Raw genomic sequence first — 16,494 nt, forward strand, 5'->3', positions numbered from 1 at the left:
CCTTCCATGGCACTGTGTGTCCTGTGAGGGCTGGGAGTGTGCGCAGGAACCTCAGTGTCCTGTGAGGGGTGTGAGTGTGCACGCAGAGACCATTGCCATTTGTGGGGTCACGGGAGCCGAGTGCATGGACTCTGGTGTCACACTCGTCTCCCCCTGAGGCTGTGACAGCTTCCCCGCTCCCTCTGAGGGCCTGATCCTCAGTCCTGGTCCTCACCCCCAGCCGCCGGTGAGGACCAGGCTCCTTCCTGGTGGTGTATGGCAACCTCAGCCCTCCCTGGGACTGGCAGGCCCTGGGGAAGCCACATGGAGCAGCAGAGAGGAGGCGGCTGGGAGCATGTACTCTGCCCTGGTGAACGCACTGGATACCAGGACAGGGACATGGGTGGACTTCAGCCTGGTGAACTGCGGTGTCTCCTCGCATGATGGTCTTTCACATATACACACCTAGGATCTCATTTTTAAATCTTTTCATATAGATTAAAACATGACAGGATTCATTTTTGAAGGAATGCACGGATAATAGGCAGATATGTGACATCTTTTGAAAAGCCAGGGTGTGACACACTCTAGAGGTGGGCTTTTCTGCAGGGCAAGTGGAGTCAGGCCTGGGGTCACGGCTGGGCTGGGCTGCAGTGTGGGGCCTCAGAGGAGGTGCCCACAGAAGGCTGCTTGGGCAGGAGGAGGGGTGTGCGAGTGTGTGAGGTGGCTGCTCGTGGGGTGGATGCTCGGTCCTGTCCCTCTGTCCCTGCTCAGTGACTCTGGAGGAGTGTTCGGTCTCCGGTACCTCGGTGGCCTGTGCAGCCGCTGCCCTGGGGGTGGCACTTGTGCATGTGAGCACACACATTCTCATGCACATGTGTGTTCTCGCTCTCACAAGCACACTTAGACATGCGCTAGTGCATACTGCACACTCCCATGCACATTCACAGGTACACACAAATCCCTGCCCTCAAGCCCACCTGTGAGAGATTTAATGGATGGGGAAGGTACGCCTTGTCTCCATGGCCCTAGCGAGGCAGGGGACTCCTGGCCCAGGATGCCAAGGGGAAGCAAGATTCTGCCCTGGGCAGACACTTGGCGCAGTAGCTTCACCTGCTACATCAGGGTGCCAGGCAGCCCGAGCCCCTCTGCTCTCCACACCCACCTCCAGCCACACCTCATAGCCAGAGCCAGTAGGTGTCAGCAGGACCCTCGTGGAGACGCCCCGTCCCACACCATGCTCAGCAGTCACCGCACCATCTGTGGCATGAACACAACAAGCAGAGCAATTTCCCAGAAGTCTAAACATTGACTGTGAGCTTAGACTCCCTTAAACGAGTCGAGCCATAATTATGCTTAGTGTGACAGCCTCTTCTGCAGCAGGCTTCATTGGGAGGAACCGCTGTGTCCTCAGTGGCAGGACAGCCCCACCTCTCACTGCCACACACAACCACTGTGTCCTCAGTGGCAGGACAGCCCCGCCTCTCACTGCCACACACACACGTGTGCACTGGTGTCCTCCACGTGGGATCTGCCTTTTCTTACTGGGCCCATTGGTGTCCACTCTGCCTGAGGAACACTTTCTGAGCCCAGCAGGTGAGAGAAGGACTTGGGGTTGGAAGGCCGGTTCTGGGTTTGAATGGGCTTCCCGGGGCAGCAGAAGCAAACTACCCCATGCCAGGGCTTCAAACAATGGAAACCACATGGTTCTGGAGGTGAAATCCAAAATCAGGAGCCATGCTCTCTCTGGAGGCCCCAGGGGAGCAGCCTTCCCTCCAGTCCTGGCTCCAGGTGTTTCCGGCGCTCCCTCCAGCTCCCCTCCGGCCACACGCAGCCTCCTCTCCATATGTCTCCTCTGCTCCTCTTACAAGGACCCTTGTCATCATCATGGTCAGATGTGGAGCCTCCCTGGACAGTCCAGTCACAGGTTCTGGGGGTTTGATGTGGACGCATTTCTTGGGGAGCTCTCTCACTCCTCCCAGGGGAGCCATTGCATCAAAGCCATCTTCACGGGAGAGGCAACGAAGGCAGCATTCCGAAGCTGTGAGCTGTGAGGAGGCTCTGCTAGAGGCTGAAGCCCATCTAGCATCACAGCCACGGAGAAAGCCTTTATTCCCACAGATAGCCCACTTCTAGGTCTCCCCCCGACTAATGAATTCATACTATTTGTTTAACAGACACAGATTGGGAGGTTTGTGAGGGGTGGGGCTGCCTTTGATTTTGGACATACAGCAGTGAACCAAAGAAGTTGCTGCTGGGCCAGCCTTGTATTCTCCCAGAGTAAGACACAGAGTCGGCACACACATGCTATGTCAGGGAGCTGAGTGTCCTGAGGAACACTGTGCAGGTAGGGGTAGGAAGAGAGCTGGGGTGGAGGGGTGGGCATGGTTCCTGCTTGTGGTCAAGGAAAGGCCTCCAATAGAGCATACCAGATAGAGGCATCTGGGGGTACCCAGAAAAAGGAATTCTGGGCCCATTGACACCTGTGGAAAGGCCCTGTGGTCATAGTGTGTTTGGCTTCTTTGGGACAGCAAGGAGGAAGTCTGAGAAGCATGTAGGAGGGGAGGTGGACAGAAGGGTCCAGACTCTGCAAGGCCCTAGAAGCTTCAGTAAAGCTTTTTGCTTTTACATGGACTAACTGGAAAGTAGAGGTGGACATGTTCTAACTTCCGTTTGGAAAGATTCTTTGTCCTGGGCCTTTGGTAATCTTGGTAGGACCTGCAGCTCCCAAGGTGGCCCCTGGTGTGTCCAGGGAAGTTTGTACCTGCCAAGTCCTTGGTGCTGGGCTCCTCTGAGGCCTAGGGTGAGTCCTGCCTCCATGCATCTGCCAGGGGCTGCCCAGTGGGCATGCCGAACTAGGCAGGGCTCCTCAGTAGCCCTTGGGCCTGGCCTCTGAACACAGTCCCCAAGCTGTCAGCCTGCTGCCTGTGGGCAGAGGGGAAGGGGCAAGCCCTGGCAGATGCTGGTGCATGGGAAGGCAGGGTGTTTCCCTGTAGAGGGGTGTGCCCCTCTGCCATTAGCCTGCAGTGTGTCCAGCATGGGTCCGTGCCTGCCACTGGCCCATGAACAATCAGCACTCTTCCAAAGGGTTGGCCATCGGCAGTGTGCAAATAGTGACCATCCATGTGGCCCCTGGGACCAAGCAGACGCAGACAAGGTGTAGGCTCACATCCCAGGTGAGGTCCCAGCTTCTGCCTCCTGAGGTCTGTTCTTTGGCTCCCCTCAGCCTTTAAAGTAGTCTCTCCACCTAGGATTAGTGTCCTCATGGGTCCCCGCCATCCCCGTACCCCCACTCTGCCCAAGTCTCAGGGGGCCACCGGCTTCAGGATCCACGGCCTCCGTGGCATTGGCCTGCCAGGCTGGGGCTACAGGGCTGAACCCCCAGGGTGCCCCCAGAGCCGCCTCTACCTGTGCTTGGACACAGACTCCCACCACAGCAGGGTTGTGGTGCCATCTGCTGCCAGCAGGCACGTCCTTTCTCCTCAAGATAATGTTTATTCTGATGACAGAAGTAACACGTGCTCATAGAAGACACTTTGGAAAAGACTAATTTATCCGTAGTCCTACTATTTTTTTTTAAGATTTATTTTTATTTATTTATGATAGACATAGAGAGAGAGAGAGAGAGAGAGAGAGAGAGAGAGGCAGAGACACAGGCAGAGGGAGAAGCAGGCTCCATGCAGGGAGCCCGATGCAGGACTCGCTCCCGGGACTCCAGGATCACGCCCTGGGCCAAAGGCAGGCGCCAAACCACTGAGCCACCCAGGGATCCCACCGTAGTCCTACTATTCAGATAAATATGATGATATTAATGCTTTGATCATCTTTCCCCATCTCTCACTATGTACATATGATATCTCTAATTTTTTAATACTATTTTTTATTTACTATTTTAACTTTTATAGCATCTAACTATCCTTCTACAAAGTGGAAATTGTGGGGATCCCTGGGTGGCTCAGCGGTTTAGTGCCTGCCTTCTGCCCAGGGCGTGATCCTGGAGTCCCGGGATCGAGTCCCACATCAGGCTCCCTGCATGGAACCTCCTTTTCCCTCTGCCTGTGTCTCTGCCCCCGCCCCTCCCCCGCCCCCCCCCGCCCCCGTCTCTCACGAGTAAATTTTAAAAATCTTTAAAAAAAAAAAACAAGGTGGAAATTGTATGGATGCAACTGAATTTGTTGAGCCAAATAGGCATTTAGCTTGTGAGCTCTTTCCTGTATAGGAGTTTGTTAGATGGTTACAATAAAAATATTCCTTTATTGTTTTAAGAGTACACCGCAGTGTATGTTCATGTGCTTGCAGTTACGGTCACACTTCCATCACCCCGTAAGGAAACCCCATCCACATTAGTAGGGGCTCCCCATCTCCCCACCGCCAGCCCCTGGCCGCCCTCCTCCACCCCCCGTCTCTATATATTTGCCTTTTCTAGACATTTCAAATACGTGGAGTCACCCACGATGTGACCGTGTCACAGCCTCATGTCTTCCTGGCCTTGCATCTCACGGCACACACACAACCTCCTCTTCTGGCTGAATCATGTTCCACTGCATGGACGGACCCTGTTTGTTCATCCATTCACCTGTGGATGGACGCTTGGACTCTGTCCACCTTTTGGCTCTGGGAAAGAATGCTGCCGTGAATGTTTGTGTTGGGTTTGGGTCCCTGCTTCCAAATCTTCTGGGCAAAGCTGTCACCTGAGGCTGAGGATTCTGGCCGGTGACACTGTGAATGCTCTTTCTTTATTCAGCATCCAGGGCAGGGATGGGAGGTAGGGGGCAGCCAGGTCCCCCAGCCCCCGGGCCAAAAGTCAGGGGCCCTGTTCCTCAGGAGGAGGGAGCCGAGTGTCAGCCAGCCCAGCCCCAGTCTGCTTTGGCTGCTCCACCTTCCAGTGAAACATTAGATGCTCAAAGTGAATAATCCTTAATGTTAGATGCTGGGTGAAGCGCACTCAGCCCCCGATGAAGGTGGGGAGCCCACAGAGCCTGCAGCCCCGTTCAGCCTGGCCTTCCCCTGCACTGGGTGGGCCAGGGGGTGTCACATTTTTGTGCTTCTTCCTGGTCTTACGTCACAGGGTGCACCCCCCTGCATAGACCTGGGGCCGGTTTGTGTTTCTCCACCGTGCATCGGGGGCCCACATGGCACCTTGTTGACTTGGCCACTGCACGACCCCTGAGCCACCCTGAAGATCCGCTCATGTCTGCGGACCACAGAGGCAGAGCACCGCATGCTTCTGGGTGGCAGCCCCAGCTCATGCTGCCCCCCTGCAAAATTCCCTCCAAGGTGCAGACAGACAGCCAAGGACCCCAGGTGCTGAGATAGGCCACTGGCGTGGACAGCAGACTAACTCTCTACTTGGAAGGAAGAGGAGGTGGTGTGGGCAGCGGTCTGCAACTTTTAAACGAATTATAATGAATATTTCCAGACAGATAAAAGGCTTGAATCTGTGAAACAGGGAGAGCATAATTAAAACGTCAGGGGGAAGGTTGGAAAGCAAAATGGAGAGATTTTCCTAGGTTGTAGGACAGATGGGAGAGAGAAGAGAGGAGGTGAGTGATGGATGCCCCCCCCCCCCAGGGGGGCCTGGCAGCCACTGGGCAAAACAAGGGAAAATATGTATATGGTGGGGGCAGGACTCTGTCCTACAACATTGGCCCACAACAGGAATTCACCCTCTCACCTTAGTGAGGCTTGCAGTCTGAAATTGGGCAGGACCCATCCCCTCCAGCGGCTCTGGGGCAGGGTCCTCTTCCAGCTTCTAGGGCTGCAGGTACCCCTCAGCCTGTGGCCGCATTCCCTTCCCCTGCACCCTGGCCTCACACCCTCCTGCTCTCCTGTCCAACAGCGTCCCCACATGAGGACACTTGTCCGTGGGTTAGGGCCACCCGATAATCCAAGATGACTTTCTCCTCTCTAGCTGCAAAGACCCTTTATGCAAATAAGTCACACTTGCCGGTTCCAGAGGTCACGGTGTGGGCACATATTTGGGGGGCCACCATTCACCGCATAGGGTGTAAGTAGGTGAGTCGAATCTCCCTTAGGAGAAAGTCAGTAGATAATGTTAATCCGGATGATAGATGACCCTGTGAGTCTGCACTGAGTAGTCTACACCCCACCCAGAGAGGGCAGGAGCTGAGAGTGAAAGCTGGTGGGCAGGGCAGGGGCAGGGTCAGAAGCCCTACTGTGCCAGGGGCTCCTTAGGTTCAGGACATCAGGACGCTGCTAACATCCTGCTAACGTTGTGAAGCTCTTGAAGCTCGATACTCAGCTCCCGTGCACTAGGCGCCTCCAAGGCAGAGAGCATTTTGTTCTCACTCATGGGTTTTCGAGTTCCAGAAGTCCCTGGCCGTACCCCCACCCCATGCATCCTGTATTTCCTTCCTTGGCAGTGGCTCCATGGACAGATCCTGCTCCTCAGACAAGACTGCGCTGGAGGCAGCCCCCGTGGCCACAAGGGAGAAGATCCGGTCCAGGTTCCACGGCAGCCACGACCTGATCCACCGCCTGTTTGTCTGCATTTCAGGTGCCCGGCTGGGCTGGGGTGGGGTGGGCAGAGCTCCATGGGGTGGGCAGCGCCCAGGTGGACAAGGTGCAGGGTGCAGGGGGTGCCAGGTCCCTCCCACCTTATCTGGGGTCTTCCCCCCACCCCTGTGTCATTTCTTCACCCCAACCCAGTGGGGAGGAAGACTTAAGTCCTCACTAGGGCCCCAGGTGTGACTGGGGACTCATGGGTCCCGTGGGGGCCTCAGCCACCCATGAGGGAGGTTCTGTCCAGTTGGTGGTTCAGTGTTTAGTGTGCCCTGCCCAACTTTGTTTCCTTCTCTAGGGATGGCTACCTGCTGGGGGAGGGGAGGCAACCTAGCTGCAGGCTTGTTTCCCCTGGGGAGTTCAGAGGGCGTGAGCTTCTCTTAGCCCTGTGTTTAAAATAACTAACACATCCATGTGGTTCAAAGCATAAACATGTGCGCTGAAGCCCCCTTCCTGGCGTCCTGCCTGCCCTTCCCGCCCCCACCCTTGAGAGATGGGCTCAGACGGTGCTTGGCCTGCAGCCCGCTCTGGCCCGCCCGCTGGGCAGGAATGCTGCCTGTGGCCTGGCAGTCCCTGCAGAACCAGGGCTGTCCCGTGCTGCCGAGGGCACTGGGGCACTGCCGAGCCAAGCCAGGTGGGACCAGTCACCGGAACTCAGGTGACTCAGCTCTAGTTCACACAGGTTTGTCTGGGGGGGTGGAGGAAGTATTGTGCCTAGCAGGTGCTCAGTGCAGTTGCCAGTGTACAAATCCTCCAGAAGCGCTGATGGCACCACTGTTGGTGGGACAGCTCACTGGGCTTCCCATTCTGTGGGGTGCCCGCAACTTTTCCCTCACTTTGCTGTACTTGGCAGCCGAGACCTAACCTGGCTTTTCACTGAGAAACACCCTCATTTAGGGAGGGAAGAGACTTCTACAGTGAGGGTGGGGACATGCTCTCCTACTGGGGAGCTTCTAGGGATAGAGCAAAAGGCTGGGCACTGGGCACCCGCTGTGGGGGGTGCCACCTCTGCTCCCCTAGTCACACGGATCCCCACTGGGGCTCTGCCGCCAAGGTGATTGCTAGGGGCCAGGGGCCAGGGGTGCATCTCGGTGCACGTGAGACTGTGTCTGTGGGCTGGCCACAGCGGGGCTCCAGGCTCAGCCCTCAGGGAGAGGCTGGACCATCAGGGGTGATGGCTGTGACCCTAAGAATGAAGGGCACAGAGGATAACCGAAGGCCAGTGGCAGGGCTGTCTGTAAGTCTCCTTCCCTTGACTCCTGAGCTTTCACTTGGGCCAAGCTGTGGCCGGGGGGCTGGGTAGCCTCCTCTGGCCCTGGCCAACCTGAGGGCGTGTTAGTCTTGGGCCAAGAGCTCTGGCAGCGGTGGTGGCATCCAGCTGGCTGCTGCACTGAGCCTCTGTGGCTGGTTGGCTTGACCTGTCCTCTCTTTGTCCTCCTCTCCAGGGGTAGCTGACCAGCTGCAGACAAACTATGCCAGTGACCTGAGAAGTATTCTCAAGACCCTTTTTGAGGTCATGGCCACCAAGCCAGAAACAGATGACAAAGAGAAGCTAAAGAAGGGTGAGTGTCACCCAGGGCTTGTCTGTGCCAACCCGGGAGCTGTACCTCCCCACCCTGAGCATGTGCATACAGCCCTACATAGCCACCTAGCTTTTACATGTCCCCCCCCCACTCCAGCCAGAACCCACATGGCACTGCCAGGCTCCCTGCTAGGGACCAATGGGCACATGGCACAGGCCTCAGGAGGCCGCCTGCCCTGGCATCTCTGCAGATGGCTCCCAACCCCACACGCACAGGCCGTGGCCTGCAGTACCTCTTGGCCTCCCCCTGTAGGAGCCCCAGCAAGGTCACCCAACTTCCTGAGGCCAACAGGCTGGGAGGGGCTATGCCGTTCCCCTTAAAGTTGAGACCAGACGTGGCACAGAGTCACTTCTCCCGAATTCCATCTGCTGGAGCTGTCAGAGGCCAGCCCAGAGTCAAGGAGGGGACCTAGGTCCCCTCTCCATGGGGGAAATGGCCGTTTATAACCTGTGGCTGCCTATGACCTTCCTCACGTATTTACAGTTGTCCATACATCTCAGGCACAGACATGCACTCACACACGTATGTTTGCATACTCCCATGTGCATAGGGTAGGGAGGGGGCCTGACCCCTGCTCATCCTCCCCTGGCCCTGGGCTGAGATACCTGTTCGGGGCAAGCTGCCTGTCCTCACAGGGCGTCTGGACACACAGGGTATCCTGCTCAGCCCTAGAGCCCACCCCCTGCCCAGCAGGGAACATCCTAGCTAGTGGGGAAGAGAGAGAGCAGTCACCCCAGCTCTGCCTCCTGGTATCTGAACCACCAGCCTGTCAGGGAATTCTGGGCAGAGCTGCTTCCTGAAACATCATGATTCAGAAAACGTAGGTGACACAAAGCAGTTCTGTAAGCAAGGATGGCAGGTTCCTTGGCTTCTGTCCAGGCCTGACACCTGCTGCCTCAGGATCACAGCCCGGGGGGACCTTCCCACATGTAGACAGTGCAGGAGCTCTGGGGTTTGGGGGCCTGCTGGCTGGCTACAGGGCAGCTGACCCCTGCTGGCCACACTGCTGCCCACATGCGGGTGGGCCTACTGGGACCCGTGCTTGTACATCAACCTCTCCCTTTCCTTTCTCTTCTAGTGACCCAAAGCCTGCGGAGTGCGGCCTTAGAAGACTGTGCCCTGTGCCAGGAGACCCTGTCGTCCTCTGAACTGGCAGCCAAGACCCGGGATGGGGACTTGGAAGGTGTGTGTCGAGTCTGTGCTGTGTGCTGGGCAGGGGGCAAGGACCCCATCTGGACTGTCCCCTCTCTTTCCTGGATGCAGAATTCATGACACCACTACTGCTCCAACTGGGGTTCCCTCCCTGCAGGGCTGCAGACTACAATGTGTGCTCATATGGAGCCCATGGACCTTGCCTCCTGGAGGTCAGACCTTCTGGGGACCTGGTGGCTTAGTGACCAGAGCAGCTTGGGGATGCCGGGCAGCACATCTGTGGGAGTGGGGCCCCCCCAGGAGTCTGGAAGGGGCTGGAGGCCTAGGAGAGGTGCCAAGATGGATGGTAGCCACAGGCCTGCCCAGGCATCAAACGTGAATGGGGCCCAGAAGGAGGCTGAGGTTGACCTCACAATAGGCCTGAGGTCACAGCCCTCAGAGCTGACCCAGCTGGTACCCACCTCAGGGCCTTCCTGGTGCCTCCCAGTCCCCTGGAGGTGCCAGAGGCTATGGGCGTGGGGTGTCAGGAGAAGCACAAGCTCCTTGCCCCAGTGTTCTAGAAAATCATACATGATGGTACAAAGCACCTATTATAGGAGCTTGGGAATCCTCTGCTCAGGGAGCGTAATGTGAATGTAATGAACTGCATTGCCCAGTGCACAGGCAAGGGTCACATCCTCCCTGTGGGTTGCAGCCCAGCCTCCTCCTTGAAGTGGCACCCCTGGACAGGCCCAGGAAGCCCTTGGGACCCTTAGAGTCCTCTCCAGGAGTGTGTCTGGCCTAATCTGTCTGAGCGGGAGGCCCTGACCTAATGAGGCCCGAAGGAGCTAGCATTGCCATCCAGGATTTCCCTGGGGCCAGCCTCAGATTTTACACAGGAGATGGCAAGCATGAGAGACGACCTCCCTGCAGTGTGGGGATGAGCTGACTGGGCCCAGAATGTAAGCTGGGAGAGTTGGTTCTGTGCAGGCAGGCAGGGAACAGGGCAGATCCTCCAGGGCAGTAGGGAGGCAGGGGACCCCAGGCCCTTCTTGGACAGCAGCCTTGCCAAGCTCTGTTTGGAGGCACTGAGGATGGGGCCTAGGGATGCAGGCCAGTGCCCACGTGAGCATTGAGCCTGAGGGCCATGTGAGGCTGCACAGACCACCTCTGAGCACATGCTGTGGCCCGGGGGAGGGATCTGAGATGCTGTGCCCCCCATGGCTGTTGGTGCTAGCCTTAGGGCCTGGCATGCTGTAGTCACCTAGATGCCTGAAATGAGAAGAAACTGCCCATCTCGCTGTGTATGGCAGCCCACCCACTCCACCCCGTGCTCACGTGCCTCCCAAATTCCAGAGCAGATCTCCATAGAGGCTTCTGTCAGTGAAGGCCTCAGGAGTTGAGCTAGGACCCGGCCACATGCGGCATGGAAGGAAGAGGTGGCCCCTGGCCCAGCCTGGCCTGCACGCATGTCAGGGAGGAGGCAGCTGGGTGTCCCCCTGGGCCTCCAGGACCCCAAGAGCCCAAGAACTGCTTTGGAGCCAGGGGTGCAAGGCTGGGGGTACTTGAGGCCCCCACAGAGTGTGCCTAGAGCTGAGCAAGGGTAGGGGGTGATTTCTTCATTTTGCAGCCACTGCCTCTGCCCAAGGGCTCTGTCAGGTGAGGTGCTGACAAGACAGGCTCCCCACCAACCTCATCCATCTGTGTGATGCCGCCAGTCTCCCAAGACTGAGACTGTAGCCTGTAGCCAGTAAGGGGGTCCAGGGGAGGCGAGGGAGGAGGAGGGCCAGGCCATCCAGCCCAAGGTGCCTGCGCACTGCCTCCCACCCCAGCCCACCTGCTCCCCGCTGGCACCCCACACAGCTCCCTCTGGCTGACCGCACTCTCACTGTCACAGATCCACCCGAATGGGTCCCAGATGAGGCCTGTGGCTTCTGCACTGCATGCAAAGCGCCCTTCACTGTCATCCGCCGGAAGCACCACTGCCGCAGCTGCGGGAAGGTGAGAGGGATAGGGTGGCCCAGGGACCATGGCTGGAGCCACCCCAGGGGGCTGTGCACAGAATTCAGAAGTCAGGACGAATGCCTCAGGAGCCCGACAAGGCCTTGAGGGTCTTTGTGCAGACGTCCCTGAGCCTGGGGTGCCACTCTGACCTGGCACAGGGTGTGGACCTCAGACACGGAGCCCCAGGATTTCTGAGGGTCCCAGTCCCACTTCTCGGTCCTGCATAGCCCCACCACTAATGCCCTGCCTGGTTTCGGAGGGAGGGGTGAGGTCGGGAGGGGTGAGGTGCAGAGTCGGGGGCCTGCTGGGGACCCTGGCTCACGGTCCCCACCACCTGGCCCTTGAATTCCAGATCTTCTGCTCCCGCTGCTCCTCACACTCGGCGCCGCTGCCCCGCTATGGGCAGGTGAAGCCTGTCCGCGTGTGCACGCACTGCTACATGTTCCACGTCACACCGTTCTACAGCGACAAGGCGGGCATTTGACACACAGCCCTGGCACTCCCCAGACCAGCCAGGGCCTGAAGGACTCCCAGGAAGGAGGTGCCACTGGCTGTGGGAGGGTTTTCACTGCATTCATTGAACTGCTGCCACCCCCACTGGAGGAGGCTGCAGGCTGCCCAGATTTCCAGAACGTCCAGCACCTCCGTCCCACCCACCCTGGCCCCCTGACTTGTGGGGACCCCCAGCCAGCTGTAGGAGCTGACAGGAGGTTGGCTTCAGGCAGTGGGGGTATCCAGGGCTGCCAGGTGGCTGCCTGGGCACGGGTGGGCTCTCATCCTGCCTGCCCCTTGCCCCTGGGCCCCTAGCCCGCTGAGCCCTGCCCTGAGGTAGAAGAGCCCACTCTTGCCTGGGGAAGTGGGGGTTGCACCCAGAGCTAAAGCCTGGGCAGAAGGTGGACACCTCCAGGAAAGGGGCCAGGCCTCAGGGTCCCCTAGGACTTCCCCATGCACTGCCCATTCTCTCTCCCTGCCCTGAGCCCATGGCTGCACCCTTGTTCCCCAGCGCTGCCCGTCCCTGCTCCCCTGGGGACCTTGGCCAGACAACAGGCATCTTCTTTATTCTCAGGTGGGGAGATGCAGATATACACCCAGCTCCTCCAGGCCAGCAGGTGAGCCCCTGCCCGAGTGTGCCCACCTGCTGACAATATGGGGGCAAACGGCTGCCCATACCACGCTGAGACCCAGCTCCCCAGGTTCTTGGGCCCGGGCTCCCAGGGGCCAAGGACCACTGGATGTTGCCCACCTGCTACCATGACCCCCTCCCCTCTGTCCCTCTCCCAGGGGACCCTGGCCCACCTCCTAGACCCTGGATTGGCCCAGCCCCTGGGCCGAGGCAGCCAGCGGGCCCTAGCACGGACACCTCAGGCTTAAATCTCAGGCTTCACATTGCAGTGACGATTGCAGCTTTATTTTTAGAGATGGCACACTACTGCTTCTTTTATAAGAAAATCCAACTACTGCTGAACAGTGTGTACACATGCACAGAAATGGCTTCTGGGGTGGAAGTATACAACAGAGGGAATATTATGTATTGAGATTATTTTTATTTTCTAAATGCTGTAATTCGAAGCCATTTCCATAAATCTCTTTAAGGATTGCAGACACTCGTTTCTGATGTGAACGTGGCCTTCTTTTTCTGTCTGGGAAGTGGTGGTGTTCTTGCTAATATGCGTTCTCCCCTAGGAAGCATGGGGCTTCTGCACTCTTGGGACAGGCTCAGGGCTCCCACCAGCCCTTAGGTGAGGGGTGGCCAGGCTGCCCCCTCACAAAAACCCCATCCCATGCCCTGTGAGGGCTCCGGGGTCTCCACTGCCTGCCTACTTGCCCAGCCCCTTTCCTCATGTGTCCTCGGCTCGGACCCCTGGCCTATGTGTGTGTTGAGGGCTGTGCTCTTGGACCCCCCACCTTGGAGTACCCCCCACCCTGATCCAGGGCTGGGCCACCCACCTACCTAGGGGCTGCCTTCTGGAGTGCCCTGGGGAGAAGGCAGGCAGGCTGGCTGCACCCTGGGGTTGCCATGGCAATGGCCCCTTCCTCTGCTCTTGGAGGCTAGTCTCCTGGGAATTGGGTGCCCAGTCCCTTGGAGGTGAACACTGGGCCCCCAGAGGATAGGGAATGGCTGGGAGAAACCCCAGAAGGCACCAGGCCCACTTTCTTCCTGAGAGGTGGAAGTGTTTAGAATTTGGGGGCTCCCTAGGAGCCATCCTGAGTCTAGGAGCAGAAGAGAAGGAGTGTCTCCAGCTGTGCACCTGGACAGAGCCCCTCCCACCTCTGGGGGTGGCTGCAGCTGGTGTCTCACTAGTTGGACAGCGGTGCCTTCTGGAAGGTCATGTGGTGGGTAGAGGCAGCCCCTGCTGCCAACTGACCAGGAAGTTAGCTCCTATGGAGAGATGCTGTGGGGTCCCCCTTCCTCTCCACAACAGACACCCCCAGTTGTCAACTTCCAGACTGAAGATGTGATGAGCCATTCTCATCCTCCTGATCACGCTGGGAGGAGCGGAGACCCAGGGAAGAGGGTCTGCCTGCCCTGGCATAGACAGGCCCCCCTCCAGCAGGAGAGCTCTGGGTGTGGCCTGGAGCCAGGAGGCCCTCCACGTGGACTTGGCTGCCTATGCATCCCCACCCTGGGCTGCCCCTCGGGAAGATCTCAGGCCACGGGAGTCCTCAGCAAGGGTGATTAGCAGTACCATTTGTTCCTGACTCCAGAGACTTTCCATGCTAAGCTAGGGATGTGTGGTCACTCTGCCCTCCTGCAGGGCTCTCCACACCCCAAGGGCAGAGCCAAGACCTGGTGGGAGGGGATTAGTCCAACACAGAGTCTCTTCCTTGGGAAGGTTCTAGAAGGAATGGCCTGCTGCCCAGCACAGTAGGGGCTCAGGACCAGGAAACCTTGGGGTAGGGACCGGAAGAAAGCCCAGGGATCAGCCCTTGCAAGCTGGCCTCAGGCCTTGAGGAGACAAGCCTTCCCCGAGCCTCCAGTTCCCCTTGTCACTGCCATTATGGCCTTCTGAGTGCTGTCCCCTCCACTCCCCTTGACAGTCCCCTGAGGAGGCAGGACCTCAGTGTCATAGGTGGAGAAACAGGCTCACAGAAGCTAGTAGGTGTTGTTGGCCTTTAGGAGGGTCCCAGGCAAGGCAGGAGCAGCACACACCAACCAGCCTCGCTGGCTGTGCCTAGAGAGCCACTTCTGAAGGCACCTCTGCAGACAGGAGCCCCAACAGCATCAGAGAACCTGTAGCACCCCCTGCCTGGCATCAGGTGGAAGGGGGGGCTCCCAGGAGCTGGGAACACCTGGGTTTGTCTTGCCCACCTTGCCGCTCTCCTGAGCTGTGCACAGGCCCTGGGAGAAGGCCTTCTGTGATCCCCAACACCACCACCCCAAGCTTCTGGCAGCAGCAGGGGGCCCAAGGCCTGACTGGGTCCCACAGGGGCTCAGGACCTGGATGCAGCCTGCAGGATATGGAGTTAGAGGATAGAGGGTCTGGGCAGGGAGCACCCACAGCTCTCTATATCCAGGGAGGCCCTCAGGCATCCCTGGGGCAGAGAGAGCCTCTATACTCAGCCCTCGGGTGGGTAGATGGGGTAGGGGAGGAGGGGGTGCCCATCCAGTGCCACCCTCCCCTGCAGGTTCCGGCCAGAGCCCCCCCCCCCCCAGCTTCTAGAGGTGCCCCTGCTACCTGCCGCCCATCATGGCTCACCCGTCCCCACTGACAGGTACGGTCACCCTGCCCTCAGCCTGGACATGCAGGCAGGCAGCCACTGGCACCAGCTGTGTGGCCCTGGGTGGGGCAGGAGCACACAAGACAAGGACTGTTTCATGTCCTGGCTGCTGATGAAGGTGATGGGATGATATCACCCCAGGAGACCACTGGGGGAGCAGGCCTGGAGGGGTGCTCCCCTTCTTCTGGGGCCCAGGACAGGCCCCTTCCAGGGTCTCCAACCCCTCCAGGGTCCCCCACCCGCTCCAGCATCCCCTCCCCTTTCAGGGTCCACCCCCCTTCTTCCACGGTCCTTCGCCCCCTCCAGGGTACCCGCTACAGCCCCTGATGGCCACCAGGGGGCGCCATCCTGCAGTCTGCTCTCCAAGCGAGGCCTGGCTGCCAGGGCAATGGGGGCCCGCTGAGAAGGCCCTGGAGGCGGGCCAGAGGGCCCCCACTCAGCAAGCACTACACACCGGGCAGACCACATCCGTGATCTGTCTGAGGGTGGGGAGGAGGGGTCCTGCTTGGAGCTGGATACCTGAAACCACCAGGGCTGGGGCTGAGGGCTAATAGCACCAGGGAGGCAGGTGGTTTCTCTGCCACTTCCAGCTCCTGTGGTTCCCTGGACTCTGTAGTGGGAGCTGGGGAAAGGTGAACAGTACTCAAAGTGCCTGCCTGTGCCAACCCCATGACCCAGAGTCCTGAAGGCACTTATCTCTTCAGAGGCCTACCCAAAGCCACCTCCTCTAGGCAGCCTTCCCAGACAGCATCGACCCAACCCCCACCCTCACACACATTCTCAGAGCACAGCCTGGGGTCAGCAAAGCTCTCAGAGCCTCTCCTGCCTCTGAGACTAGTGAGGGGCAGATTCTAGCACCGAGCAGTTGCTCAAAGTTAATGTCACTCCAAAGACAAAAATGCAAGCAAGTCTCTAGATTCTGCTGGTATTGCTCACTGCAACTGAGCTGGGCAAAGATGGACACGCAGACACTGCAGACCTGCCCTGCTCTTGGGGGTCTGCAGGTCTGGGCGGAGGTGGGTGAGCTGGCTGGGTGAGCTGGGCCCTGGGGGATAAGCAGGATATCCGTGGAGAATAGGATGCCAGGGCCACAGAAGCACAGAACAACCCTGAGAGTTTGAGCAATGGTGGCAGTCCTGGCAAGGATAGGGTACAGATAGGGATCACGGCTGGGTCACCCCAGGCACCAAATTCAGGCTTTGTTCTGAGGGCACTGGGGGGTCATGAAAGAGTTCTGAGCAAGAGAAGGCATGGTCAGATCTGTGGTTTGGACACCTCACAGCGAGATGGGTGGGTGGGACAGAGCCCAGGGTCCCATCAGAGGCAGTAATGTGGCTTTAGCCATAGAAGCTGCTGGATGACCAGGTGCCCAGGTGTGGGGAGCTGGGGGTGGGTTTCAGGGCCTCCAGCTTAAGACTGGAAGGTCTCTGCCCTAAGACCACATGTAGCAGGCAGGTACAGCCTGGAAGGCCCAGAAGGCTTCCTGGAAGAGGTGGAGGAACAGGCCAGAAAAGCCTAGGCCAGAGAACCCCAGAAGGCAGTAGTGGGAAAGGAG

At 58.5% G+C, this 16,494-nt stretch overlaps 1 protein-coding gene across 11 annotated transcripts in view; it reads left to right on the forward strand.

Moving 5' to 3' along the window:
- Positions 1–12,826, forward strand: part of ZFYVE28 (zinc finger FYVE-type containing 28) — a 159,244-nt gene extending 146,418 nt beyond the window's left edge. For 10 of the 11 annotated variants that reach the window (XM_077876154.1, XM_077876152.1, XM_077876150.1 and 7 more), the window contains 5 exons: positions 6,363–6,496; positions 7,947–8,063; positions 9,163–9,267; positions 11,113–11,216; positions 11,572–12,826. In XM_077876154.1, coding sequence (XP_077732280.1) covers positions 6,363–6,496; positions 7,947–8,063; positions 9,163–9,267; positions 11,113–11,216; positions 11,572–11,703 — 592 coding nt within the window. In that variant the 3' untranslated portion in view covers positions 11,704–12,826. The remainder of the gene's footprint in view (positions 1–6,362; positions 6,497–7,946; positions 8,064–9,162; positions 9,268–11,112; positions 11,217–11,571) is intronic. The other variant, XR_013366836.1, reaches the window with a different exon arrangement.
- Positions 12,827–16,494: the final 3,668 nt, after the last annotated feature.

The sequence above is a fragment of the Canis aureus genome, chromosome 2 (genome assembly GCF_053574225.1).
Source record: "Canis aureus isolate CA01 chromosome 2, VMU_Caureus_v.1.0, whole genome shotgun sequence".
Classification (NCBI taxonomy): domain Eukaryota; kingdom Metazoa; phylum Chordata; class Mammalia; order Carnivora; family Canidae; genus Canis; species Canis aureus.